Source organism: Equus caballus, chromosome 2 (genome assembly GCF_041296265.1).
Source record: "Equus caballus isolate H_3958 breed thoroughbred chromosome 2, TB-T2T, whole genome shotgun sequence".
Classification (NCBI taxonomy): Eukaryota; Metazoa; Chordata; class Mammalia; order Perissodactyla; family Equidae; genus Equus; species Equus caballus.
The window spans coordinates 29,612,757-29,639,731 of record NC_091685.1 but is presented as its reverse complement, the minus strand read 5'-3'; the positions used below and the strand labels follow the sequence as shown (position 1 = coordinate 29,639,731).

Below are 26,975 nucleotides of genomic sequence, written 5' to 3'. Positions count from 1 at the left end.
CTCCCCCAAGCCTCCCTGTTTCCATTGCTCTTGAGCAAAACTCCTCTAGGAAGAATGGAGTGGGACGAGGAGCTCCCTGCAGTCCCTGGCTGGTCTGGAGATACCACCTACCACTGCCTGAGCACCTTCCATGTGCTGGGGACCTTAGGGTATCTCTGTCCCACCCAGCAACCTAGGCAGTGGTCTTCCTGTTATCCCTATTTCACAGAGGAGGAAACTGAGGCTCAGAGAGGCTGAGTCACTTGTCCTGGGTCATCCAGCTGGGATTCAAGCCCAGGACTTTCTGACTCTGAAGCCCAGATTGGTACAGCAGGCTTCCGGCTTTTTCTCCAGAGTGCATACGCCTGTCTGTTTCTCTGTCTCTCTCTACATTTACATTCTCAGGCTATTTTTGTCTTCTAATCATGCCTCCCACAGAGGCGATTATTGGCAGTCAACAAATTGGCCCAAATTCTGAAGTGCCCGCACCCTCCCAGGGAGCAAATTTAGCCTCTTGCCTGCTCACCACCAGGACAGTCAAGAATAAGTCAGGTGCAAGCCTGTTTCTGTCCCCCATAATGGACTCCATTAACATAAATGGATCTGAAATGTGATGTGCAAAGCAAAGTCTGTGCCCTGGAAAGCAGGGTCTGACAGCTAAGGGCTGCTCTCCGTGCTCCTCGCCTGTGGGGAAACCTGCGAGCCCCCGATTGAGCGCTGGCCCCAGGGCCTTTCTCTCCGGCGGATTCTGTACCGGCAGGATTCATTTACTGCCGGACAGCAGACCCAGGGAGAGAGCCTTCCTGAATCCCGCTTCTCGCTGTTCGCAGCCCTAAAGGTTGCAGGTCCAGCTTCTTCTTGCTCCAGCTGGGGCGGCCTCTGCTGCACGGTCCCCACCCTGATCCATGTTGGACCCAGAGGCTGCTCCTGTGATCAGACACCTACTCGTGTCCTGGTCTGCCACTTACAACCGGTGACCATGGGCAAGTCACTGAACTTCTCTGAGACTTGGGTTTCTTGTCAGTTAAACTGACATAATAAACCGTGACGGCTGTTCTGAGGGTTGGAGATAGTGTGTCAAACGGGTGTGGCTCGGAGGAAATGGTAACAGCTGTTGTAGTGGATGTAGTTGTTAAAACCCTGAGATGCCCACTGGGGCACAGGGACGTCAAGGAGCCTAGCCCTCTCCTCTGGCATGGTTCCTATGGTGTCAGATAAAGTAACGTATGAAATGGCCAACATTTGACCGTTTCTGACCGTTTAAAAAGGCAGTTCTGCGTAGCACTTACGAATGAGCTACGATCACTTATATGAACTTCTTCCTTAAAAGACCCATCCCCCAAAGCGACAGGCAGTGAGGAAGGGGTGAGGTGAGGGGGCAGTGGGGGCCTGGCAGGGCTCCAGGCGGAGCAGTCAGTGCAGAGGTTGTGGGTCAGGCCCCTCTGTGGCCATGTCCTGACATGCCCCGCGTGGGCACAAGGGCAAGGCCTGCCCCCAGCTCTGAGGTGGAGCCTGCTGTCGGTCCTGCAGCTCCCCCTTCTGCCTCATGGGAATGGTTTCCTCTGCATCTGAACCAGCTGCCTCCATCCTCGGTGGGCTGGGAGCCGGCTGGCTTCTTCGGGAAAGTGAAGGTGCACCTGGTGTCCATCTCTCGACAGGTCAAGAACATCCGGAAGGTCCTCAAGAAGATCGACAAGCCCTTTGGCCTCTACCCCAACTTCCTCAGCCCAGTGAGCGGGAACTGGATGCAACGTGAGTATAGAGACCCCGCTGCCCCTCCTTGAGCTGATTCCTGCCCAGCTCCCGGCTCTGGCCTGTGCTAGGCACCTGGGCTGCGAGGGGAGTGATGCGTTTATCAGAGCCGCATACTAGCATGGCGTTCGCTCAGTGCTCCTGGACACCACCTACCCTGCCAGGCTTCGTGGGCGGTTTCATTACTGTTGTCATTGCCGTTGGGATGGATGTGATGGCTGCTGTCCAGGAAGGCCCTGCCCCGAGCATCCCCCGCACACTAGCCGTCTCCAGCCTCCTATCAGAGCTTCAGCCTTCCGTCTCTTCTGCTGCCCACTGAACCCTCCTTCATTGTCCACCGCACCTGCAGGACTATTCCATAGAGAACTGCCTGCTCCAGAAGTGGCTCTAAGAAAGGCCGTGCTTCCTCTCCCAGCCCCTCTAATCTGGTAACCCACCTCCAAATTTAATTTAAAAAAAATTCAGCAGAGCCTAACTATATAGCAATATAAACATCATGAGTTCACCGCTGGTATCTCACGCCTGCAAGAATCGGTCCCGGGATTTCCTGCTGTTCTCTGTTCTGAGGCTTGTTTCTCAACCAGACTGTTGCGGGTCAACGGCGGAGCCTCATTCCCAGCCCCCAGCTCCACCCTCTGAAACAGAATGAGGTCAGGGGGATGCTCAGTGTTGAAAAGTCTCCCAGGCTGTTGGGATTGCACCCCTGTCGAGAAGCCCGGGCTCCGCCTTGCCCTCCTGACCAAGGCCCTGGTCATGTGGTCACAGTGCTAACTGGTGGCACTGCTGCCACCATGGGCCCTGCCTCTGGGGGCTCCCCAATAGCTTCCCAGAGCCCCCACCTCCACTGCGTCTGCCCAAACAAGGCCCCCTCTCCCTTCCCCTGCCTCTGGCCCTGGTTGTTATGGCATCAGCAAGGGCTCAGGGGCATAGTAGACATGAGTCTAATTACTGCCTGACTGGGGGATTTGCGGCATCTCTAAGTCTTGCTTTCCCCTCCTATAAGATAGGAGGAGAGCTCCAGATGTGTTCTTTGGGGACCGTGCAGGGCATGGAGGCACGGTCAGAAGCTGCAGCAAGCAGATTTCAGTTCACCTTCTGAAGGTGATCTGTCTGCCCCGAAAGGTAATGGTGCCCATCACTAAAAGAATGCAAGCACAGCCTGGCCGGCCGCAGGGACACTGGAAGAAACTGCGAGCCCGTCTTTCCCACCCCGAGCCCCTCTGATCCGAGGGTCTAGGAAGCCCAAAAAGTTCGACCCAGGAATTTTCACAGGTGATGACCTCACGCCCACGGGTCCTCCTGCAAAAACCGCTTATAGAAATGCAAAGTATTTTTAACCAAAACACACCGCCAAACCCAAAAGTGCCAGGAGAAAACGAAGGTTTGAATTACAGATTATGGCCACGATGGAGACAGTTCAATAACTGTTACTGCTTTTAATTGCAAGGCCTGACTGAGGATGAGATAAACTACGCCGCTGCCGGCCTTCGTGGCTCCAGGACAATGCAGCAAAACCCATAAAAAGGAGAGGGGTGTGGCTTCCCAGCCTGAACAGCCACCTTGGCAAATTACAGGGGAGCCCCCTCGGAGAAGCATTATTTTCTTTTCAGCCTGCGCCAGGGTCGCGGGGCTGGGCAAAGGCACTCACGTCTGGAAAATTGTTTTGTATTAATAAAATATGAACCCGAGGCCTGCTAAAGAGCAGAGGGAAGGTTACAAAGTCCTGCTCATCTGGGTGCCTGCCCACCTCCTCCCCTGGCTTTGGCGCCTGGGTCATCTCAGGTTTTCTGTGGTTTCTATTGTGTTTTTTGGTGATTGTGTATTTTTCCAGCAGATGATAACGTTCCCAACTTGCATAAGCTAAGTGTGTTCACGTTCTTTTCTTCCTTTAAATCCTCTGTTTAGTTCATTTGCAACCACAGAAATGGCAGTTTAGAGAGGCGATTGAGGAATTGGGCCGCAGCCCCGTCCCAGGCCTCTATTCTCGCCTGCTCCCCTCTCCTGCTGGGAGCTGAGCTTCAGGGAGACGGGGGAGGCCGAGACCCTCCAGCCACTAGGACTTCAAAGCCAGGATAAGTCCCTCAGGCTCCTGCTGGCACCAAGAGCGGATGCAACCGACCCCAGCAGAGACACTTAGAGCTCAGACAGCTGCCAGCCCTTCAGCTTGGGCCCTGGAGTGGCTTGTCCTTGTCCGCTGCCTGAATCCCACATTTTCCCCAGTGGGAGGGAAGTGGCAAATCCAGATTCTCCCCGGTGGGTATAGGAGTGTGCGTTCCCGTCAGCGCCAGCCTGGCAGCCTCCCCCAGCATCACGCTGCTCTCTTGCCTGCTGATGCCCAGGCTTGTAGGGCGGCACCTCCTGCTGCCAAGTGTGATGAGAGCGTTGACACAGTCAGGAAGCAGAGGAACCCCACTCTGCTCTAGGGCTCATGGACACCAACTCACGCTCTGCTTTGGCATTTCACAGGTAAGGAGACTGAGGCCCAGACTGCAAAATGGCTTGCCCTGAGCTAATGGCAGATCCACGTCTGCTAATTCCCACCCCTGCACTTCTCCCAGTGTGCCCCATGGTGCTGGGAAGATACTGCACACATGCTTACTAGGAAGCAGTGGGGCCTCCAGATGAAAACTGACCACTTCATTTGAAGCCCCCTGAGACACAGACTATACACATATCCCCAAGAGGCTGTCGTGTCTCAAACGCCCATGCGACTCCTGGTGACCTGGCTCCCGCTTGTGCACACCCCTGCCAGGTGAAGCCCTCTGCCGTGTCACACACACACGCACACACACATACTCTCTCTCTGCAATCACATGATGAAGTCCAAACTCTTTGGCTTGGCATTCGAGGCCCTTCCAAGCACAGCTCAAACCTACCTTCCTTTCATTCGATCAGGACTTACTGGGCATCTGCCATGTGCCATAGAGGTACTGGGCCTAAGGTGTGAATCATACGTGGTCCCTCCCCACACAGAGCCCCAGCCTGGTAGGGGAGGCAGACCCATCAACAGATGCTTATGGCACAGTGTTGAGAGCAGCTGCTGGCCAGGCATGCACCCAGCAGTGGGAGGATGGCTCCTGCTGAGCGCTTCCCACCTGAAGCTCACTGGGCCGGAGGTTGCGTGTGCCTTATCTCCCTCACTCCTCACGGTCAGCCTGTGGAGAGGCTGGGAGCAGGTTTATGAAGACACTGAGGAGAGCCTTTCTTGGGGTGGGTGATGCCTGAGCTGAGGCATGGCAGTGAGGAAGTCTTCGCCGGGCAAGGCGGGAAGGGTATTCTAGGCGAGGGGTCATCAGAGGTGAGGAAAAGCATGGGAGGGCTGGGGCTAGGACGGTTTGGGGTGGCGGAGAAAACAGTGAGAGGAGGCAGGCCAGTGGAGATGATGAACCCCTTCTGAGCTGTTGCTCTAAGCGGAGGCTGACCCCGTGTGCCTTCCAGCCTCCCCGCCTCCCCACCCCTGCTCTGCACAGACCTCCTGCTCCAGCCGTGGACACCCCGTCAACATGCTGGGCCTGGCGCATCCCTGTCCCTCCCTTTGTGCTTGCCCAAGCCGTGTCCTCCACCTACCATTGGGGGTAGGAGTGGGGGTCCTCTATGCTGGTCCCTCTTCCCTCTTCACATGGCAAAGTCCAGCCCACACTGACCCCCACCCACCCGCTGCTCGTTCAGGTCTGTTCCAGTGTTTGCAAGTGTTTGTCCTGTCCCTGAACCCCTGCTCGGCCAGGATTTGTTTGTGGAGGGGCTGGAGGGCCGGAAGCACTGGTTTACTAGGGGGGCCCCCCCGCCCCCTTTCCCTGTCCCCATCCATGTTTACCTCTGACTTTTGTCCCTCTCTCTTCACCCATGTCCTTCCTTTCCTTGAGCATCTTTGTTTGCATTCTCTGGTTGACTGTAAAGCTGAGGAAGTGAGGGCTCTCTGGCTTGGTGGCCTTGGATGGGCTATTCGGCCTGCTCTCTGTTTCCCATCTGGGAGACAGGGTTCACAGTGCTTACCTTGCAGGGTTCTTGGGAAGATTGTTGTAAATTATCCAGTGAAGCTCCTGGCCCACAGTGGACCTTTGATCAGCGGTGGCTGGTGCTGTATTCTCTGTTTCCTTCTCTTCCTGCCACCCGCTTTCCCTCTCTTCTCTCTTTCTACCCGCTCTTTGCCCAGAGGAGCTGAAAACACTCTTCCCATTCCCCCCCAGCCTGCCGCCTTAACCCACTCGCCGTGTTCCTTGCTGTCTTTCTGCGCACGTGAATCCTAACAGGGCACTGAAGTTTGCCCTTTCTTGTGCCTGTAGTGAGAGCCTTATGCTTCCCCACTGTTCATTTCTAAGGCGTGTGAGTGAAGTATTTTCGTGTCTTGCTTCTGTGGTTAAGTGCTCCTTGGTCGACCCATCTTGCTCCTAGGACAGCCCTGGGTGCAGACACCTCATTCAGCCACAACCTGGAGGTCCTGCCACTCGAGGCAGATGCCAACAGGGCAGAGAGGGGTCCACAGATGCGATTTTCCCTCCCCCGGCTCCACTGATCTGCATGTGTCACAATTTGCTAAATTTAAACTCGGTTTCTCCAGAGCAGCTCTGTACTTTGTCCGACTAAATTAAGCGTCTCCTTCCTCCTTTCTGTGGCCTTTTATGAACCTGCCCCGCATTAATTACCATGTTTGTCGCAGGGTAATAAAAATCTCTGAACTCCCTGCCACCACATTATCTTTTTAAAGAAATGCAACTCATTTACAGTTAATAACCGGAGGCCCTGCGTCCTCCGCGGCTGAAGCAGCATGATTTATAGTGGCCGGATGAGCCCGCGCGCTTTCGTGCGGGATGATCGCGCGTCAGGACGGCCCTGGTGTCCCCTGAGTCACGGGCCATGCCATTCTCTCGGCCCCTGTTCCGGGCTTGGAGGCTGCTGATTAAATGCTCTCTCACTGCCCGCGCATAGCACCGGGGGCCACCGAGGCTGGCAGGCGAGACGGCGCCCGGTTAGTCCCGCCTGCGGCCTCAACAGATGGAGATAATGTTCTTGTCATCTTTCCCCTCACAGACCACGTCTCGGTTGGAGGACTCGGGGACAGTTTTTATGAATATTTGATCAAATCCTGGCTGATGTCGGCCAAGACAGATATGGAGGCCAAAGACATGTACTACGAAGCCTTGGAGGTAAGATGAGAGCCTTATTCTTCACAGGCCGTTGGTCATTGGCCACTGGCTCTCACCCAGGCCCCTGAGTGCTGAGGGGCGTGGGGTCGGGGGGGTGCTCACCCCTCCCCCACGGCGAGCTGGCTGGAAGAACAAGACCGTCCCCTCCCCAGCCAGTCACTTTGCACACCCTGTCTCGTGACTCTTCTCAAACACCTTGAAATTAGGGCTGTGTTAGCATCCTCATGTTTCAGATGCAAAACCCAAGCTCAAGGAGGTGAAGTCATTTGTCCGAGGTCTCACGGGAAGCGCAGGCAGTCTGATTCAGAAACCACCGTGTCTGTGCCTCAGTTGATGTGTCAGAGCCCAGAATGCAGCCAGACGGTGGGCTGGGAGCCCCCAAGTGAGGCTGCCCAAGCAAGACCCTCAGCCGTCTTCCTGCCAAACCAAAGGGGACATAGTTTGCGCATCTAAGCCGGGAGGGGTCTCCCTCAGGGGAGCACCCAGTTCTGCTCCTCTTCATGTGGATGGAAACCAAGGCCCAGAGAGGGGAAGGCACTTGCTCAAAGCCACACAGCACAGAACTGGCAGAGCTGGAGCTACAGTGTTATCCCCATTGTCCGTCACCACTGCTGGTCTGTCCATGGGGTGTGAAATGAACAAGGGGTGAGTGCCTCCAAAGGGAGGGGAGACTTTAGGACAGAAGGGGGAATCGGGTAGCCTGAGCTTTTGGGAAGGGGGTCTGGAATCCCCTCAGCCCATCCACAGATACCTTTGAACCCAACTCAGAAAAAGGCACTGGGCAGTCTCCGGGCCTCAGTTTCTCCATAAAGTGAGTTGAGCAGGTTGGATCTACTTTGCTGCCGTCTTGGTCTAAGCTACTGCCTTATGTCCTCTAAACTGGTCTCCTTGCCTTTCCCCGCCCTCCCTCCAAGTCACTTCTCCACACAGCAGCCAGAGCAGCTGGAAATGCACATCCCTCCCCTCACTGGCTCCTCTGAGCACTTGGAACAAACCAGACTCCTCGCCTTTGCCCTCCAGGTTCCACCTGATCTAGGCCTGTCAATCACCCTGAACTCGCTCCCCTTTGCCCTCTCAGCTCTGGTCCCCAGCCTGCCTCAGACACACCAGATTCCTTCCCACCTCAGGGCTTTTGCACTTGATGTCCCTCTAGCTGGAATATCATGCAAATAGATAGGTCTCACTTACTGGTCAACTCAAATGCCACTGAAATTAGCCTTTCCCAACCTCTCTCTGTCACATATCCCAGACATATTCTCTTACTCACCTTCACTGGCATCTGAAATTATCATGTGCACATCTTTGTTTACTTGTTTATTGTCTATCTTCCCAGAATGTGAGCTACCCAGGAACAAGGATCTTGTTTATTCATTCACTGTATAGCCTCACTCCTGAAACAGTGCCTGGTACTTTGGAGGCATACAGTAACTATTTGATGAACAAGTAGATGCATGAATGCTGAAAGGTTGGAGGGAGAGAAGGATAGATGCATGGGTGGATTGGTGGATGGGTGGGTGGATGGATAGATAGATGGGTGGGTGGATGGATAGATGGGTGAGTAGATAGAGGGGTGGGTGAATGGATGGATGTGTGGGTGGATGGATAGATGGGTGGGTAGTTGGGTGGATGGAAAGAAGGATGGGTGGATGGATGGATGAGTGATCTCTAACTACCCTCTGATCGCATGAATCTGGCCAGAAATGATAGTACTTAAAGGAAGCACAGTGAAACAGGCCTCCAGAGTCTAGCTCCAGCTCTGCCACTTCTGGACCCTTTAAACTATGGGCTCAGTGATGAGTTTTCCTTGCCCAGCTCCCTGATACCAAGGCCTCAGTCGTGAAGCAGCTGCTGGGACTCCAGGTCCAGCTCAGTCTGAGTCTCAGCCCCGTCCACTCCACGCTTCTAGGGCTGAGCGTAAACCGCAGCCAGCATCTGCTGTCAGAGGATTAGCTTTTAGCGGTGGCAGGTATGCTGCCCAGAAAGGCCCTCTCTGATCTTTCTGCAGTGCCTTGCAGAGTAAACAGAAAGTTAACGGCAGCCTGGTTCCCTGCCCTCAGGGCACAGTGGAGTTGAGGCTTCAAGGGAAGAATGGCCATGAATTATTTAAGCAAACGGGGAGCCTTATGGAAAGCACTTGATTGAACGGGAGAGAACTCAGCTCTGCTGCCGAATTTGATCTCCCCAGTGAAGAGCCTGGAGTGTCCCTGGCCCTGGGTAAAGTCTGGGCCTCTGGCAAGTTTGAGGCTTTGAAGAATATTCTGGTGGTTCTTAACCATGTCAGCATGTTAAAAATCACTTGGGGAGCTGTAAAATCCCGATGTCCAGGCTGCACCCCGACAAGGTCACAGCAGAACCTCCAGGCCGCCACAGCCACGAAGCTGCCCAGGGGCCTCCAGTGCGTAGTGAGACCAATGTCCAGCTGGGTGGGCGTGGGGGGTTCGGACAGGCCGACTGGGCACAGCCCTGAGGGTCACAGGGGGAGGGTCGGTAAGAACAGGGGGAGCCTCTGTCCCCGCGGCCTCCTCCGGGCAGGCGCGCTGGGTGCCATGTCGTATTTAGCCCCCTCTTACAGATGATGAATCTGAGGCTCAGAAGGGCCCAAGGTCACTAGGCAACAAGTGTCAGAGCCAGGGCGCAAACACGGGTCTGACTGGCTCCAGATCCAGTCCGGGAAGTGCGCAGATGGGTCCCCTCCAGGGGGCAAAAGAAGCCAGAGTCTCTGACCAGCCTCAAAACCAGCCCAGGAGTTACTGTTCCCATTTTACAGACGAGGAAAGGGACTCTTCAGAAAAGTGAAATCACTTGCCCTGGGTCACCCAGCTCTCCACTTGTGGAGCCGAGATTCGAACCCGGGTCTCTGGCTCTCAGCCAGCTCCTTGCTATGACTTAAGCCTTTTTACCTGGCGGTTGCCAGCCTGTGCTGTCTTGTGCTTTGCTTAGGGTTTTAGAAAGCCTTGTCTTTGCATCTGCTTGTCTCAGTTGTGTCCTCCGCGAGAGACTGGTCTCTCATTTCCTCTTCACTGCAATTACTTAGCTTGGGGTTAACCCCGAACAGAAATCACCTGTGGGAGATGGTCTTGAAGGTGCAGACGTCTGGCTACCGGGCAGGCTTCCTGAGGTCTCCCCCGCTGTCCGTGTTCTCTCCATTGTGTTGACACCGGGTGACTGAGCTGGGTTTCTGTGCCCTGGACTAGCCCTACCACCCCTCCCGCCCCGCATGCTTAGTGATGTGGAGCAGCTGCCATGCACCCGGCCCAGATCAGACCCGGCAGAGCGGCAGGCGGCTCTCCAGGCCTCCTCGGGACTCCTCTCCACGTGAAGCAGGCACCCGGGCATGTCACAGCATCAGAGGTTCCCCGCCTGCTGCTCAGTGAGGGTCCAGCCAGCCCACCACCCTGGGCCGTGCAGGACAAGGAAAAGGGAAAACCAGTGAAGGAGCAAACGTTGTCTGAGCACCTTCCCTGTGCCAGGCACTGGCTGGGACTGTGGGTGGTGGCTTCTGCTGCCACGGCGCCGAGTCCTGGGAGAGAGACAGATGCTCCCCAGAAACACGCACAAATACGCAAACAGTGGGGGTGGTGCCACGCTGAGAGAGAACAGGGTGGCAGAGCGACGGGAGTGCTTTAGATCAGGGTGCCCTCTCCAAGGGATTGCCTCCCGGAGGAGGCCCAAAGGCCGAGCTGGGGTCAGCCCAGGGGGAGGGAGCCCCGAGGCAGGAAGAAAACCCAGCCTTCCTGCAGGCCCCGTCACCTTCTTATCTGGTCACCGCCTTCTCTGAGCTCACTCTGCAGAGTAGAGCCCCTCCGCAAGCTTTTTTCTGTCTTGGCCCCTCAGTGAGTTTCATTCAAAGTACTGAGCACACACTGTAGTTCTTCCATGTATTTGATTTCGGGGAGGTCTCTGCGCTCACCGGTGAGCTCCCTGAGGCGGGGTCCAGACCCATCCTCAGGGGCTGTGTCCCCTGCACCAAGCACAGCACTGTGCTCCCAAAATGCTCCACGTGGGGAGGGGGGGGCTGTGAATGAAAGGAGGCCAGCATGGCTGGGGCGGGGGCCGCCTGGAGAGGAGCTGTAATGGCCAACGTCCATGAGGACCCCCCGAGCTGGGAAGCAGGCCGAGCTCTGCAGACACGTCTTGTTTCATCCTCACAACCCTGTGAAATGGTTCATGCTCTTACCCCATTTTACACATGAGGAAATTGAGGCACAGAGAGAGCGCAGAACCTGCCTGATGTCACCCAACTTCGACCTGGTGGAGATGGGTTTTGAACCCAAGGAGTCTGCGCCCAGGAGCCGTGTCTGTGGTGGCAGCGTAAACCTCTCAGGGTCCAGAGCAGGCACGAGATGCAGTCAATTCATTATTTATAGAATGCAGAGGCCTGGCCGGGGCCCCAGAGGCCCCAGCCTTGGACCATGACCCATGGCCCCTTCGAGTCCAGCCTTGTGGTTGTTTGGGCAGCTGCTGCCATCACCTGGCTCTCCAGGGCTCCCAGGGACCAGCAGGGAGCCGGGGGGCACAAAGACTGAGACCTGCACCCCCCAACACCCCCAGAGTCCTTCCCAACAGCATCACCTGCTGCAGGAGCAGGGGGCTCCCAAAGTGCCTTGCCACCAAAAGGAGTGGCCGTCGTTGGGTAGTGGGAGGCGCCGTGCTTGGGCATCTGGGGCTCCTCGTCCTAATCCTGATGTGGCTGGGTGACGTGGGACAAGCCACTTGACCCCTTTGTATAGGGCACTGCAGCCCGTGTGCCTGGCTTGTCGTGGGTGTTAAATGAGAAGCCGTCTGACAAGGGCCTGTAGGAAGCAGCTCTTAATTCTCTGTAGTCCTTTTTGAGAATCTGATAAAATATATGGACCCTCTTCCCACAGGCCAGCCGGGCTTCAGGTTAAGATGCCCTAACAGAGGATATAATGGACGATGACAACAATTTTTAAAGAGATTTTTTTTTTTAATTTTGTATGTTGAAGATTTAAAAGTCTGTATGAGAGACTCGCCCTGGGGAGCTGCCTTGTGTCCAAGCCCCTCAGCAGGCGCCGGCCTCGGCTGGGCGAGTGGCAGAGCCTCCTGTGGCCCCGTCAGGAGCGGCCGCCAGCCCGGGCCAGCAGGCCGCCTCTGCCTGGGGTGGAGGGCTCAGCAGAGCCGCTTTCGCTGCTGTCTCGGAAATGCTCATCTTCCGTCCTCTCCTCTCCCTTCTCTGTACCCCTGCCCCTTCTCCCTGCCCAATCCCCACCTTGCTCCCAGGCAATAGAGACCCACTTGCTGAATGTCTCTCCCGGGGGGCTGACCTACATTGCTGAGTGGCGAGGGGGGATTCTGGACCACAAGATGGGGCACCTGGCCTGTTTCTCCGGGGGCATGATCGCCCTCGGTGCCGAGGATGCCAAGGAAGAAAAGAGGGCCCACTACCGAGAGCTCGCAGCCCAGATCACCAAGACGTGCCACGAGTCGTACGCCCGCTCAGGTAACCCTGCAAGGGGAAGGGGCAGCAGGTGAGACTGAGGCTAGCCACCAGGAGAGACCAGCAGAGTGGCAGTGAGAAGGGACGCATGGACTTAGGGCAGCCTCGCCTTGAAGTTATGTCAAATCTGAATGGGGACAGGTTGTCTGTGCTGAGATTGTGCCCTAAATTAAAGGGAAAAGAGTGATGATGTGTTAAGCGCTTTGTGTGTGTAGGTGTTGTTCAGCACTTGACGCACACATCATCACTGAACCTCACAACACAGATGAGGAAACTGAGGCTCGGAGGTGACTTGGCCAAGGTCCCATGTGAGGGTCACAGAGCAGAGGGTCCCCCAGCCCCTGAGGCAGAAACATTGGCTGCCTGAGCCTAGCAAGTCCCTCATCCCGGAGCTGCTACCCCCGAACTTTCTCCCCTTTCCTCCCCAAAATCCCCCCATTTAGGGGGTCTCATCCCCTCCTGGCAGCACCCTGTTTGTCACCCTCTTTGATGTAAGACCACCGGAAAGCTCAAGAGTGCCTGCATCGTGCCCACCCGGCACTCGCTGCAGAGTCGTCAGTGCTAGAGTCAGAGGTCGCGTTAGATGCATGAGCCCAACTCCTTATTTTACACGTGGAGAAACTGAGTCAGCCCAGAGTGGGGAAGTGACTTGCCCAAAGTCACACTGCGCATGCGTAGCTAAGCGGGGCTGGAACCCAGCTCTTCTGATGCCCGGCCGCACCGTGTGTGCTGCTTCTGCAAGCAGTGCCCCCCGGGCCGCAGGAGGTGCCCACCACGGAGTTTAATCCCAGTCTTGGTGGGAGGAGAGGACCTAAGATTTGTAGTAGAAATTCCTGGCTCAAGTGCCGCTCTGCCACTCACCAGCCAGGTGGCCTCTGTTTTCTCATCCGTCCAGTGGGGACAGTAACACAAGTCTCCTTGGGGCGGGGGGGCAGAGGGTTCCATGGAGACCACACTGCCAGCCGCCTTCAGCCAACAGCGTGGGAGGCGCTGGTCAGCATCCCCCAGAAATGAGACTGTGACCACTCCGGTTGAGTCCAGATCTCCTAGAGCTGTTTTCAGGAAGCCAGCCGTTCGCAATGGGTCCTTAAAACCGGTCTTTAGTTCCCTTCAAAGAGCTGTCTCTGCCAGGGCTGTAAACAAATAGGAAATCGCAGGAATAATAAAAAGCTCGCTATTTGTCTGGGACAATCAGCCCAGACCATAAAAGACAGTCTGTTTAATGGAGCATATTGTTGCAGCCAGCCCGCTAGTCCACAGATGGCTGCGACAGTTGCTCCTGCCCTCACCCCATTAGCAGCTTGGCAAAACGACTGTTTTCTGATGGGCGGAGCAGCCGCACCACTCCAGAGGCTTGGAGGGGCCCGGGTCTGGCTGGTGCCTCTTCCATGCAGCCCTCCATGGCAGAGTAGGACATCCTGCAAAGCTCCAGCTCATCTCTCTCGAGGAAAGGCAGTGCAGGGCCTCTGAGGGTCCCGAATGCTAATGGGAGGAGGGGGCACACATGTGGACCAGAGCTGCGCCCTCAGCTCACCTGGACAGGATGTGCAGGCGTTCGAGGGAGGAAGATGTGACCCACATACCCTAAATTTTGGACCTAGAGAGTCAGACCCAGGACAGAAAGAGAGAGCACAGCCTGGGGAAAGGGCATCAGACAGATCCAGGGTCCCATCCCAGCTCAACCACAACTCGCTGTGTTGCCTTGGACAAATTACTTAGCCTCTCTGATCCTCAGTTTCCACATGCATGAGAGAGGAATAATAACATCTACCTTAGGAAAAAAACATTTTTCGAGGACTGAAATAATGTGTGTGAATGGTGGCTGCGGTGGTGGTTATAATTGTGGTCATCCAGAAAACAGGAACGGCAGCGAATTGTCCAAAAAGCAACAAACAAATAAAGACAACAGTACGCAGACCTCTTCAGGCCTTCTCTATCAGTTCCCTCCGCCTGAGTACCTGCCTGCTGGGCAGGTCTTCCCCTCATCGCCACCTCACCGGGCTCCCAAACTGTCAGCTCTGGACGGCTGGTTCCAGGTGTTGAAAGCCATTCCCTAAGACAGGGGGTCTGTGGAGAAGCATCATGCATGTTAGCATATTAAAAGATCTGATAAGTCCTGCAGCTAGGAGACCATTTTATTTAACGCACTGTTCCCCCAATATGTTTAAACCTGAAACCCTTTCTTGGCTGAGCTCTGGCTGACAACTTACGGAGTAGTGTTTCAAAATACACAGTTGGGGACATCGCCCAAACCTCTGCCTTCCCAGAGTGCTGGGTAGTTCATCTGGATTCTCAGATTCTAAAACTGCAAAGTTTTCAAGGCCCCGGGGTCTTCTTTGGCCAGTGTGGGTCAAGAGGGAAGCTGTGTGTCTGCCAGGCTCAGCCTTACGGGGCAAACCGAGCAGGGCCCCCCATGCCAAGCCATCAGCAGCCAGCGCTCGGCCGGGGCTTCCAGACCACTGAGATCCCTCCTGGGGCGGCTGCCTCCTGAAGAGCGGGGAGGGGAGGTCTGACCTGGGCCCTCTGGCTGCTCCTTCCCACAGATACCAAACTGGGGCCCGAGGCCTTCTGGTTCAACTCAGGCAGAGAGGCAGTGGCCACACAGCTCAGCGAAAGCTACTACATCCTGCGGCCGGAGGTGGTGGAGAGCTACATGTACCTGTGGCGGCAGACCCACGACCCCATCTACAGGGAGTGGGGCTGGGAGGTGGTGATGGTGAGTGCGCCTGGGGCGAGGGCTGGGGGTGACGGGTGGCCCTGACAGACAGCTCACAGTCAGCGTCCAGAACCCCCTAGCTCAGGCACCAGGAGGAAGGTCAAGCCAGGGTGACATCTGGCTGAGGTTCAGAATGCAAAGGGTCCAGGTTGTGTTTGCAGAGCCAAGGGTCTCCTGCTGGGCAGATTCTGGCCAGGACCTTGTGAAGAGGGTTCTGAGTGCCTGCAGCCTTCGGGCCCGGGCGGGTGTCAGCACAGTGAGAGGCCAGACACAGGGCCAGCCAGCGAGGGCCGGAGCCCGTGTGGGCGCTGCTTTCTGACCTGAAGCCTGGACAGGTGGCCTTGGAGTTCTCTTCTGGAACAGGAACTGGCTGCTGGGCCAGTAGCTCACCCCGTCCTGTACCCAAAGCCAGCCCAGCCCCAGGCAGCGCCCCCTTCTCTGGGTTCTGCTCCCTCCTCCCGCCCCAGCCTCCCCTCCACTAGCCCTCTTGTCCCCAACCACCTGTGGGAAACCTCACGGCCCTCTTTGGGCTGGGTGTCAGAGGCAGGTGTGTGGACTCCAGAAGCTTCCTTGATGGATGCTGAGCCTTCTGTGTGCCCCCCCGCCACCTCCCCGCTCCTGCCCCACAGGCCCACTGCCCTCAGGGGCACTGACTGTCCTGGGGAGAGCCACACCCAGAGCATCGCACTCAGGCGGGCACGAGGCCTGCTCAGGTTCCCTGACACAGGTCACTGGCCAGAGTCCCCTGCTTCCAGGGGGCCCTGGTTCTTGACCATTGAAGGCCAAGTGTTCTCTGCTCCTGGGCCCAGCCCACAGACCCCTCAGTGGGTAGAAACTGCATTTCTATACAGAAGGCAGACAGCCCGTGGCCCACTCACCTCTGGCCCAGGGACCACGTCTCTGTGGGGAAGCCCTGGGGTGTGCCAGGTCTGGTCTCCAGATCCCAGCCACGAACAGCACCAGTGCCTTCCTCTGTCCCCACTGTGGGGGTGACTGTCAGGTCCTTCTAGTTCCCTGAAAGGCAAGGAGAAGCTTCCTCTGGGTTCAGACTGCAAGAGCTCAGGGCAGGCGGCCCGTGTCACTGATTGTCAGTGACGGGCCCAGGGAGGGTGGCCCCTCCAGCCTGGCGGCAGGGCAGCTGAACCCTGGAAGAATACTTCGGCCTTCTGCTTCCACAAACGCCGGGGTCCCCAGCTGAGGGCTCCGGGCCTGCCTGTTTGCGAGCTGGGCAGGCACGAGTCTTGGGGACCTCTCCTCTCCCCACGCTGAGGCTGCCTTGCTTTTCTTCAGGCCCTAGAGAAAAACTGTCGAACGGAAGCTGGCTTCTCTGGGATCCACGACGTGTACAGCAGCATCCCCAACCACGACAACAAGCAGCAGACTTTCTTTCTAGCGGAGACACTGAAGTGAGTTGGGGCTTGGCCGGTGTTCTTTCCAGAGGGCAACTCAGGCTTTCCTTAGGGATGCGGGGAGGGGTCAGCGGTCCCCCCTTCACTGACAGTCAGGCTCTGACATCACAGGGAGGCCATGAGGGATGGGGGCCTTGGGATCTGGAGGGTTACACACCCCCAAGGGTGAGCCTTGGGCCAGGCTGGTGTCTCCACTCAGGGAGAGACTGGCTTGGACTCCACCCCTGAGTTTTAGCTGTGTGAGGAGTCAACTGTCTCTCGGTTTACTTAGTCCTTGGAACTGTGTCCTCTGCTGTAAGATGGGAATCATGTCGAGGATGACGTCAGCACTGGTCACTGCTGTTGACTTGCCCTCTTCAGAACAGCTGCTGCTCTGTTCTCTCGTTCTTGGGGTGGGACTGGGCCACCCCATTTCCTTGCTGTTCCCCAAAGCAGTCCCCTTGTGCTTTAACCCTTTAAGATGGATTGGAATGGCCCTTTCCTTCCAGAAAGAACCCCATGGCTTGGGAAGCTGGAGTTCTGGAGTCACAACTCCCTGTTCATTTTAGCGCCCCAACATCTATGTCACTATAGTCTCCTGGGGGGCACATAGGGAGCAGCCTCAGAGTTTGGACTGGTGCAGCACTCAGGCCACCCTGCAAAGAAAGGAGAATCTAGGCCCTAAGGGGGTCTTCGCAGGGCTCACATACAGGGCCAGGTGGGGAGAGAACCCGAGTGAAGCTGGCTGGGCGCGAGGGCTGGGGCAGAGCCAGGACTAACCCAGGCCTCTGCCCCAAAGCCCAGGGCTCTCCTCCCACCCACAGCTCCCTCCCTGAGACCAGCCCTCCAGGCAGATTTGGGGTCTCGGGCCTCCCTGCACCCTTAGCCACAGGCTCCTCACAGGGGCTCCTGGGATCCGTTCCCACTGGGTCCTCGTTCCCCAGAACACTGACAGGCTGTGTCTTGCTTCGCTCCCTGCCCGGGGGCACAGGTATCTCTATCTTCTGTTCTCTGAAGATGACGTGCTCTCCCCGGAAGACTGGGTGTTCAACACGGAGGCCCACCCGCTGCCCGTGAACCACCTGGACAGCTCCAGCAGGGCGGGGGGCTGACGCTGCCCCCGCCTCCCTGCCACTGCCGGGCCGCCTGCGCCCGTCCTGGATTTGGGATTGTTCCCAAAGGGACTGGGAACGTGGGCCCCAGTCCAGACGGGCCCCGGGCCGATGTGTCGGACAAGCAACTTCTTTTCCTCTGTGAGGAGACAGGACTTGGAGATGCAGCGATGCCACACCAGGCCCAGACATTCCTTTCTATGGAGAATTTCTATGAAACCCACTCACTTGCCATTCCAGGGCCGAACGACCAGAGGTTTCCATATCGACCCCATGTATTTGATTCACTACCTTTCGTTTTTCAGGGTTTTTTTGTTTTTGCTTGATTTTGCCTTTTCTCTACAGTTGTGTTTTATCACAAATTATAAATATAGTTTTCCAAATCGTGTGCTTTCAAAAACAGTGTCATCCTGATGAACTAAACCTTCAAGTGTTTGCACATGCCCACAAAACCTGGACCTCGTTTTCTATATTTTCAATGCCTCTGCCCAGCCTTTGCTATGTGTTCAACTCTGTCATTTATCTTTATAATTTGAGGAGGGGCTTTGATTTGGGCCTCAGTGTTACGAATCACTAGGGCTATTTTCATTGTTGTAATGGAAAAATCTGTAAACTTACAATAAAAGAGTTTATTGAATAAGAAATATGATTGGGTTCATTGCACATTAGTGACTCCTGGGAAAACACTGCAATGTTATCCTCAGAAAGGATAGTCAACCAGCAGTTGATTTAAGATACCATTTAGTAAAGACTCCAGCTTCTATTGCCCTCCCTTAAATTGGTCCTAATATATTCAGTGAGGCCAGTCCTTTCAATGGAGTTGGATAGTTATACTTAGGTCAAGGCTTGGAAGAGGCCCAGAGAGGGGCAGCAACTTGCCTGAGGTCGCACAGCCAGTAAAGACAGAGGCGAGCTCAGCCCCTGTGGTTTGTCCACCACCCCAGTCCTGTGTTCATCTATTCCATTATTCGCAAATTCTTGGTGAGTGCCTGCAGGGGACCAGACACTGGGCTAGATGCCAGGGACATACCTGGGACCACAACTGTCATAAGCCCTGCCCTCAGGGAGCGTCCAGTCAAGGGGGAGAGACAGACAGTGAACTAAAGTGACAGATAAGTCACGTGGCTGCAAGTTACATGAGATGCTGCAGAGGAGACAGGCGGGCGAGGTCCTGACAGCCAGGACCTATCTTGGGGACGGCGGAGCGCCTCCCTGAGCAGCTGGCCGTCACACCAGGACCTGGGAGAGAAGAAGGGGCAGCGGGAAGGGTGTCCCCTGCGTCCACTCTGCGCCTTGGCCGCCACCTGCTCCCTGGGAGGAGGCCCAGCACGCAGAGCAGGGAGTTCAGGCGCCTCCTCCCCTCAACCTCACCCTCACCCCTGCAGCTTGTCGCACTGCTGACTGCACAGGACAACGTTGAGCCCTTCCCCACGTTCAGCCGCTCCATTCTGGCTCTGTTAGCAAACCTGAGTAGCTGCCAGTGTGCTGGGCCCTGGGCCGGTGACCTGGCCTTAAGCCCCGGCTGTGGGACCCTGGGCAGGTCACCTCCCCTCTCTGGGCCACTCTCTTCCATCAAGCAGAGGAAGACCCCACACCTCACAAGGTTGCTGTGAGGTAAGCGGGAGGCTGCTGGTGCCCTGGCACTGCGGGAAGCACTGCTGCCTTGTTCTGGAGACTCAGATGCTTCCAGCACCTTCTTAAGCAGTGGTCAGAGCTACAGGTGAGCTGTCCCTGCGGCAGGAGCCCTGGCGTTTGGTGAATGAGTCACTGCCTGAGCCCAGCAAATCCCTTCACTCTAGACAGGCATCAAGAAAGTGTGGCTCTGGCAGCCTGCCGGTGCCCGTTTAAAGGAGCAGCAGAACAGAAAAACCCACGACACGAACATCATAGAAAGGTTAGGAGGATCTTTATTGACAAGCAGAAAGAAAAATCATTGGCCATCTTACTTTCTAGAATAAATACTGTTATATTTTCTTCTAGATCTTTTTCTATGAATGTACAGAATCTATTTTGCAAACATGGTATACTGTGCATACTGTTTTATTATAATCTGCTTTTGCTCTTGACTGTATTCTGTAAACATCTTTCCATGTCAGCAAATATACATTTACCTCCTTACTGTACCTGGCTGTGTAGTATTCCATCGTGTGCTGTATCATGCTTTCTGGGTCCGAGCCCCTGTTGCTGGGCATTTGTGTTTGTGTCAGTTTGGGTTCTTAAGTACAAATAAGAGAAACCAACTCTGTCCAACTTAAGCAAAAAAAAAAAAAACCCTGTATTGAAATGCCTTGGGGTGACTCATGCACTCTTAGAAGAATAGACAGCCAGACCTCAAGAAAGACTAGGAAGAGGCTTTGCCCAGGGATCCAGGCAGGCCATCAGGACGGGAGAGTCCAAACGATTCCCCGTCCTGCTGTGTCTCCCTTGGAGGAAGAGAGCTTCCAATTGGCCTGGCCTGGGTCACGTGCTCCCCAGCCAAGTGGAGAGCAGGACATCGTGACTGACGGAGCCACCAAGGCCCCGTGCAGTGGGCAACGGGCTCTTCCCTCGAGAAACCATGAAGTTTGCCACCAAAATAATGAAGCTGCCAGCTGGCCAGGCAAAAACAGCAGGAGCTCTGCAGGTTTGGCTTTGATTTTTTCAGCATTATAAAGAGAATTTTGAAAGCGTACTGAGCATTCCCCTTATTCCTCTTGTCTAACTCCTGAGAGTCAAGTCCTGGAATGTCTCTCCATTGCAAAGCCCACTTCTCAGTTCCCCAAGGCCCCAGGCTCCCCCCGGGACCCATGTCGCTGTCCCCCTCTCCTCCCCAGGCGCTCTTGTCTTCTGCGTTATTGCTGTGAGCAAGTTGTAGAAATGAATATTTGAAAATTCATCCTCCAGGAGGGCCCTTGCAGGTGGAACAATATCCTTTTGGCAACTTCACTCCATTCCAAGGATAAAAATAAGTAAAACCCAAGGTAGGCTGAGAGGAGAGAGGAATTAAGAGATGAGTCACCCTCCCGAAGGAGGAGCTGCTGAATCCAAGCTCAGGGGACCGGGCCTGAAGTGGCACGTCCTTCCCCAGCCGGGCTCGGCGTCTGCCAGTCTCATTTTGAGCCTCGTCTTTGCCCTCCCCGAGGATGAAACCACCTTTTGCACCTGTTTTCTTCACAGATGGGCTTGCTGCTGCTTCCTGCCCAGAAACCTTCGTTAGCACCTGGCTCCCAGCACTGAGGCCCGAGGAGCATCACACCCCCGGGAAGGGGTCGGGCATGGTCCTTTTCCAGATGCCTCCCGTTAAGAGACTGAGTTTGTTCAGACTGGCTCTGTGCATCACTTTGTGTCTTTGGCAATTTGCAAAGTTCAAAAACCAAATACATTGGAAGGAAAAGCAAAAACAGAAAATCTGATTTAAAGGCAGCGTCCCTGAGAGCCAAGATGCGGATCTCAGTTCTGCTCCTTTTGCTTTGGGGAGGTGATCCCATGGTGGTTTGAGAAGATGCTGGAGATGGGGAATGGGCCAGCTCCTCCCACCTACCCCCCTGGGGGTCTGTCCTTGGAAATATGCTCATTGATCACGTGGCACAGAGATGCTCAACCGACTGCGACTGAAGCTGAATCACACACTCCTGCGGGGAGAGGGGTGCTGATGCTGATTTTTTGTATCTAAAAATATCGGTTTGGTTTCCTATATCTGGGGCAATATTTTGATCCCGCTCAGTCTGTCTCTTAAGTCAGAGCTTCTCAAACTTGAAATGTGCACCTGAGTCACCTGGGGATCTCGTTAAAGTGCAGGTTCACGTTCAGTGGGTCTGGCATGAAGCCCAAGATCCTGTGTCTCTAACAAGCTGCCGGGAGCTGCTGATGCTGCGGTCCTGGACCACACCTGGAGTAGCGAGGCCTTGGTTGGTGAGTAGAGTGGCAGGATGGCATCACAGGTGCCTCGGCTGCAGAGGGAGCTGCCTCAGAGCAGGCGTGTCTGTCACCTGTGTCAGCGACTCCCCCTCCACCAGGACGGTCAGGAGGAGACGGGGCAGACTCGCTGATGGCTTAGAACAATGCTGCCCAGTGGAACTGCCTGCGGTGCCAGAAACGTCCTATATCTGTGTTATCCAACATGTGGATATCGAGCCACATGTGGACATCGAGCACTTAAAATGTGACAAGTGAGACCAACGAACTAAATTTTTAATTTTATTTCATTTTAATTAAACTTAAAGAGCCGTGTGTGGTTCCTGGCGGCCGTTTTGGACGGTGCGGCCTTCGAGCTCAGAACGTCAGCCCTCCGCTCCCTGAGCCCGGCCCCGCCGGACCCTCCGCAACCTGCATCATTACGAAAATCATCTTAGCACAAAACATATTGTTTGGAGACTCGAGGTTTCCCTTGAACACACCTGGTTATTTTTACACTCACTCCAGCCTCCAACAGTTTTCTGCAAAAGCCTCTGGTTTTTAACTTGTTTTCTTTTGTTCTCACTCACTGTTTGTCTGCAGATCGGGTCAGGCTGAAGATGAGAAAGGCAGAATGGCAGGAGAGGAGACTGAAATGGATGGAACTGGGTGCAGCTCCACTCTGCCCTTTCCCTGGGCTGTGTGACCTTGGGCAAGCCCCTTAACCTCTCTGAGCCTCTGCTTGCCTGCTTCTCCATCTGTGGACAGGAAGGGTGATTTCAAGGGTTAATTGAGCTCCCCAGGGCAGGAACTCATCACTTACAGTGATGATGGTTATTGTTATTATGTGAATGCTCTTTGTAAACTATAAAACCTTGCGTAAACGTGAGGCAAAACACTGCTGTCAAAAATTCTTCTTTTTAAACCAAATGCTCTGAAACTTGGAGGAGACTGCATCAACCAGGCCCAGGAGACAGACCAAACTCTCAAAGCAATAAATCTAAATGTTTTCTGCTTTTCGCATTGAGTGAGCATTTTGCCATAAGCCCTGAATCTCCGGAAATTGGGAAATGGAGATGAAGATTTGTTGGCTGTCCCAGGGCTTCCAGGGGCCAGCCTGGCTTAGGGGGTGCGCAGGCAGGGGTCGGGGCGGAAGGAAGACGCTGCGAGCTCACCCAGGAGTCCAGCCGAGAGGCGTCCGGGGCACGTGAGGTCCAGTTCGCCCTTCGTCTTCATGGTGTTCTCCATGGCTCCTCCCGACAACTGGGAAGGGAGGCGAGGCCGGCAACCACCCGCAGAGGAGGAAACCGAGGCCCAGAGTGGCCTGCTGGGTCCAGCCGCTGTTCCCGGCCTCCGGGCAGCTCCAGGAGGCCATGGTGGTCTCCCCACCGTTCCCCACAACCTCCATCACCCCCCTTCTCATGCAAATGACTCTAAGTGTAGGGTGACTGCTGACAGCATTGGCTCGGGACGGTTTCAGCATGACCTGCTGTTCCAGCACACTAATTAATAATGCCCACTCTGCTCTCAAAAGGGTCCCAACTGGGACAACAAATTAGGTGCCCCCCCGACCCCCTATCTAAGTGAAAAGATCGATAACTGAGATCTTTCTCCCAGAAGCCTTCAGTGCTTTAGAGAATGGTAACACCCAACCAGGAAAACATGCAATTAGCCCAGAGATTCCTTCCTTTAGAAACTGAGCCAGAACTGCCCGTGTTCTCACACACTTCCTTGTCTTTCCACACCTGTGCCTCTTTCCTGGACTGTCTCTGCCCCCCAGGTATGCCTACTAAACTCCTCTTCCTTCTTCAAGGCTGCCCTCAATGTCACCTCCTCCAGGAAGCCTACCTGACCTCTCCCTGCCACACCCCTGACACAGGCATAAAAACTCCATTTCCTGGGCTCCGGCCATACTTGTGGCAGACCCAGGTTTGCATGAGCCCCTCCCTGCTAGCCTGGGAGCTCCTGGGTGACAGGGACCTTGTCCCAACCATTGTCTCCCCAACACACTGTAGACAGCAAGAAATGTTTGTGCTGGAGGTTTAGGGATTAGTCACCCACCCGCCTCCCACAAGGTCCAACTGGTTGAGAACAGACACAAGAAACCAGGTGCGGAACTGATGATCAGTTTTATTGCAGGGTTTCTGGGGGCTGTCCTGGTCCGTGGGCTGACTGGAAATTCCAGAAAGTGTGTGTGAGGGGAAGGGAGCTCTTTCCACTAAGAGATAGGAAGGTCCCAGAGAGATGGAGTACAGATTGTGGGTCCAGTGGCCCTGTCAGTGCAGTGACCACTCCCCTGGCTAAAGTGACAGGAGTGTCAGGCTCGCCCAGTTCACCAGTTTGATGACCTCACCCCTCACCCCCTGCACAGAGCAGGGAGACAGGCCAGACCCATTTATCACTCTCCAAGTGGGGACGTCACCGATCCAGGGGCTGAGATGAGAATATGCAGAGTAGAGGAAAAGGTTTCACACACACATACACACTCACACGCACACGTGCGTGCACACCTCAGCTTCCCTCCCCCAAGCCTTTGGACTAATTGGCTGATCTTGCAGTCAGTAGGGGTGTGGCTGTCCCCTGGGAGAGAGGGAGCGTACACCCAGCACAGCTGCCCTGACCCTCAGGAGACGCTCGCCCCCCTGAGGCTGGGGCGGGAGGTTCTGCGGTGGCCCACAGGATGGTCCAGGCCTGGCAATCACTGGATCAGTGGGTCTCAGACTGCAGAACCCGGTCCCGGCACCAGCAGCACCCAGGAGCTTGTTGGAAATGCACATTTGAGGCCCCAGCCAGACCTCCTGAATCAGCAGTTCTGAGGGGAGCCCAGCAATCTGTGTTTCCAACAAGCCCCCCGGGACCCTGACTCAGGAAAGTGTGGCCCTGGTGCACGTGATCTCCAAGACCCCCGCTCGCCAGGACGAGACCTACCAGTCTCGACCTACAGGACGAGACAGGTCTATCTCCTGTCTCATGTTGCTCCAGCCTCGACTGTGGCTCATCAGAGTTTCTGCAATAAACTCAGTAAGAGGAAAACTGCCCCGCCTTCAAACAATATTGGAACCCTCCAATCACTTAATCCTCTCCTCAAAAAAAAAAAAAAATTACAATTCACAAGGAAATCTCCTTCCTCATAAAGAATGAAATCCAAAGAAACTGACATCCAAACTCTTTCCTTTTTCTCCAATTTTTCTTCTGCTCAGGGTGCTCGGATGTTGGGGTTCCTGCAGCCCCAGGTGCCTCCTGGGCCATCTCCTATCTCGCTGGGTGTGGCCCTGTCGCCTCCTCTGATGCTGAGTTAACCTGCCCCCGAGTGTCCAGAGCATCCTGCGTCTCTGGAGTCAGACTCAGCAGGACGAATCCCACACCGGCCAGAGGTTAGAATATAACAGCAAACTGCACTCCCTCTGGCAGTTATCCCAGCAAAATGATGCTCCCAGAGCCCGGATAATCCAGAGCCATGATGCCCTCATCTTGCAGGGACCAGAGCACTGACAGAGAGAAACCAAGGGAAAGGCAAAGATGCGGGCCCCAGCCCTCGCAGGAGCCAGGTGGCGCCGCATCCAGAGGCCGTTTCCGCTAACTTGAAGGAAAAGCCCCTAATTTGCCCGGCCTCCTCTCAAGGGCAGGGGCATCAAAGATACCTCCGTCTTCTTGCGCAATTCAGAGAATTTCAGCTGTGGCAGTCCCAGGCCTTAGGACCACATGGGCCGCCTTCTCCTCCAGCCACCAACGCCACATATTTTTAATGTCTGGCCCTTTTGCACCTCGTTCCCAGCACTCTGGTGCTGACAGGAGTGTGAGCTCTGTCTGGGGTCACAGCCTGCACCCCTCCTATGAGCAGGGGACCACAGGTTTGTAACAGGCCCATTCCTTACCAGGCTGTCTGCTGCTTTCTCTCTGCAATGCTCCATCCAGCAAGTTCTTGAGGTCAGGTTAAGGGGCTCATTGCTGCTGCCCAGGCTGCTGTTCCGGAACCCTCCAGGCTTCGGAATTCAACAAGTAGCCCTTAACCCTCTCTCAGCCAGGCAATGGGCAAGGGGCTAAAACTGCAGCTGTGAACAGGACAGACAAGGTTTCTGTCCCCTGGGGCTTCCAGGCTAATGACAAGGCAGGAGGCAGGGACAGAAATGCAAACCCATCAGTAAGGTGAGTGCAGACAGACATAAGTGCTTGGGAGGCCACAGCCAGGGGATATATGAGAGTGAGGGAGTGGGGGAGGACACTAGAGATGGGGAGATCAAGGACACCCCCGGGAGCTGACATTTGTGGCGGTCCGTGGTTAGAGCATTCCAGGCAGAGGGAACAGTAAGTGTCAAGGCTCAGAGGTCGGAAGTATCCGCGTCCCAGGAACGGGAAGGCAGCAGAGAGCAGAGAGCGTGCTGTGGGCTGGAGGAGGCGGGACAGACAGGCCTCGAGGGCCAGGGCGGTGTTTGATTTTAATCTGAGAACAGCGAGAAGCTAGGAAGAGGTTAAAGCAGGGCAGGAGCTGACCTCCTTTACGTTCCTGACGGTGCCTCTGACTTCCGAGCAGAGAGGCCTAGGAACTCTTTTTTCCCTTTACATGTGTCTCACGGGAAAACCCATCTCAGGTGCCCCAGGAGAGAGAGAGAACCCAGTGCTCTCCCCTCGGCTTCTGGGCCCTTCCAGGACCCCTGAGCCTTTCTTTTGACCTTCGTTCCTGCAGCTTCCACTCCCCTCCGTTTTCCCCACTTGTTTCAAGCAGGCCCGGCTGCACTTTTAAAAAATGGAAGATGCTTCCTAGGATGGCCCTTGTCCTTCCCTGGCACACATGGAACCAAAGCTGTCTGGGAGGTCCAGGGCTGCCTTCTCCTTCTCTTTGGAACCTTCTGCAGTTGTGGCAGGTACCACGTCAGTGAGCTCGGAGTCTCACACTTAATATTCTGTCCACCTTCCCCCTCCCCCACCGATAATTCCAACCAGAAGATGGCCTTCCGTGCGTGTCCCTCACAGGCCTGGATCCACCTGTGTCCCTGTGCCGCCCCCTCATCCCCCCTTCCTGTCCCGATACCCCACTTCAGCTACTTCATCTTCCCTGCACTTCCCGTAGGGTTGTGACTGCGCGAATTTCTGGGGCTTTTCCTTCCGGCATTTGGCTCCTCACCTATCTCCACGTGGCCTTGATACCCTCCCTGTCCCAAGCTCACTGATGGCCACAGGGGCCGGCCTGACTGCTGCCACCCACTGTGACGCTAGGGCTCTCTCGGTGGGGCCGTGACCCCAGCTCCCTGGGCAAAACATCAGGCCTGCCCCCTGAGATCTTGCCTCTCTCTCTGCTAAATCCTCCTGTGAACAACTGAAACAGCCCCACCCCTGACCCCGCCTCGCTTCAGCCTCCTCTTCCCTCTTGTCTTTGTCTCCACACACTCAACTTTTCTCTTAAGGAAATCCCTCCCTTCCTCTGGCTCAACCAGCATGTCTTCTTTCCTTTTAGTTTGATTTTTCTTGGCTCCAAGGTCTTCAATTAGTCCTGCCTCTCCTCGAGTTTTTAAATGAACCTTTAAAAAAAAATATTGACTGAGGTGTAATGCAGAC

At 55.3% G+C, this 26,975-nt stretch overlaps 1 protein-coding gene across 2 annotated transcripts in view; it reads left to right on the top strand.

Moving 5' to 3' along the window:
• The window catches only part of MAN1C1 (mannosidase alpha class 1C member 1), a 135,121-nt gene extending 115,449 nt beyond the window's left edge, over positions 1-19,672 (top strand). For both annotated transcript variants that reach the window (XM_005607334.4, XM_070251121.1), the window contains 6 exons: positions 1,638-1,731; positions 6,760-6,875; positions 12,117-12,336; positions 14,877-15,049; positions 16,340-16,455; positions 17,429-19,672. In XM_005607334.4, the coding sequence (XP_005607391.3) occupies positions 1,638-1,731; positions 6,760-6,875; positions 12,117-12,336; positions 14,877-15,049; positions 16,340-16,455; positions 17,429-17,549 (840 nt within the window). In that variant the 3' untranslated portion in view covers positions 17,550-19,672. The remainder of the gene's footprint in view (positions 1-1,637; positions 1,732-6,759; positions 6,876-12,116; positions 12,337-14,876; positions 15,050-16,339; positions 16,456-17,428) is intronic.
• The last annotated feature ends 7,303 nt before the right edge of the window (positions 19,673-26,975 follow it).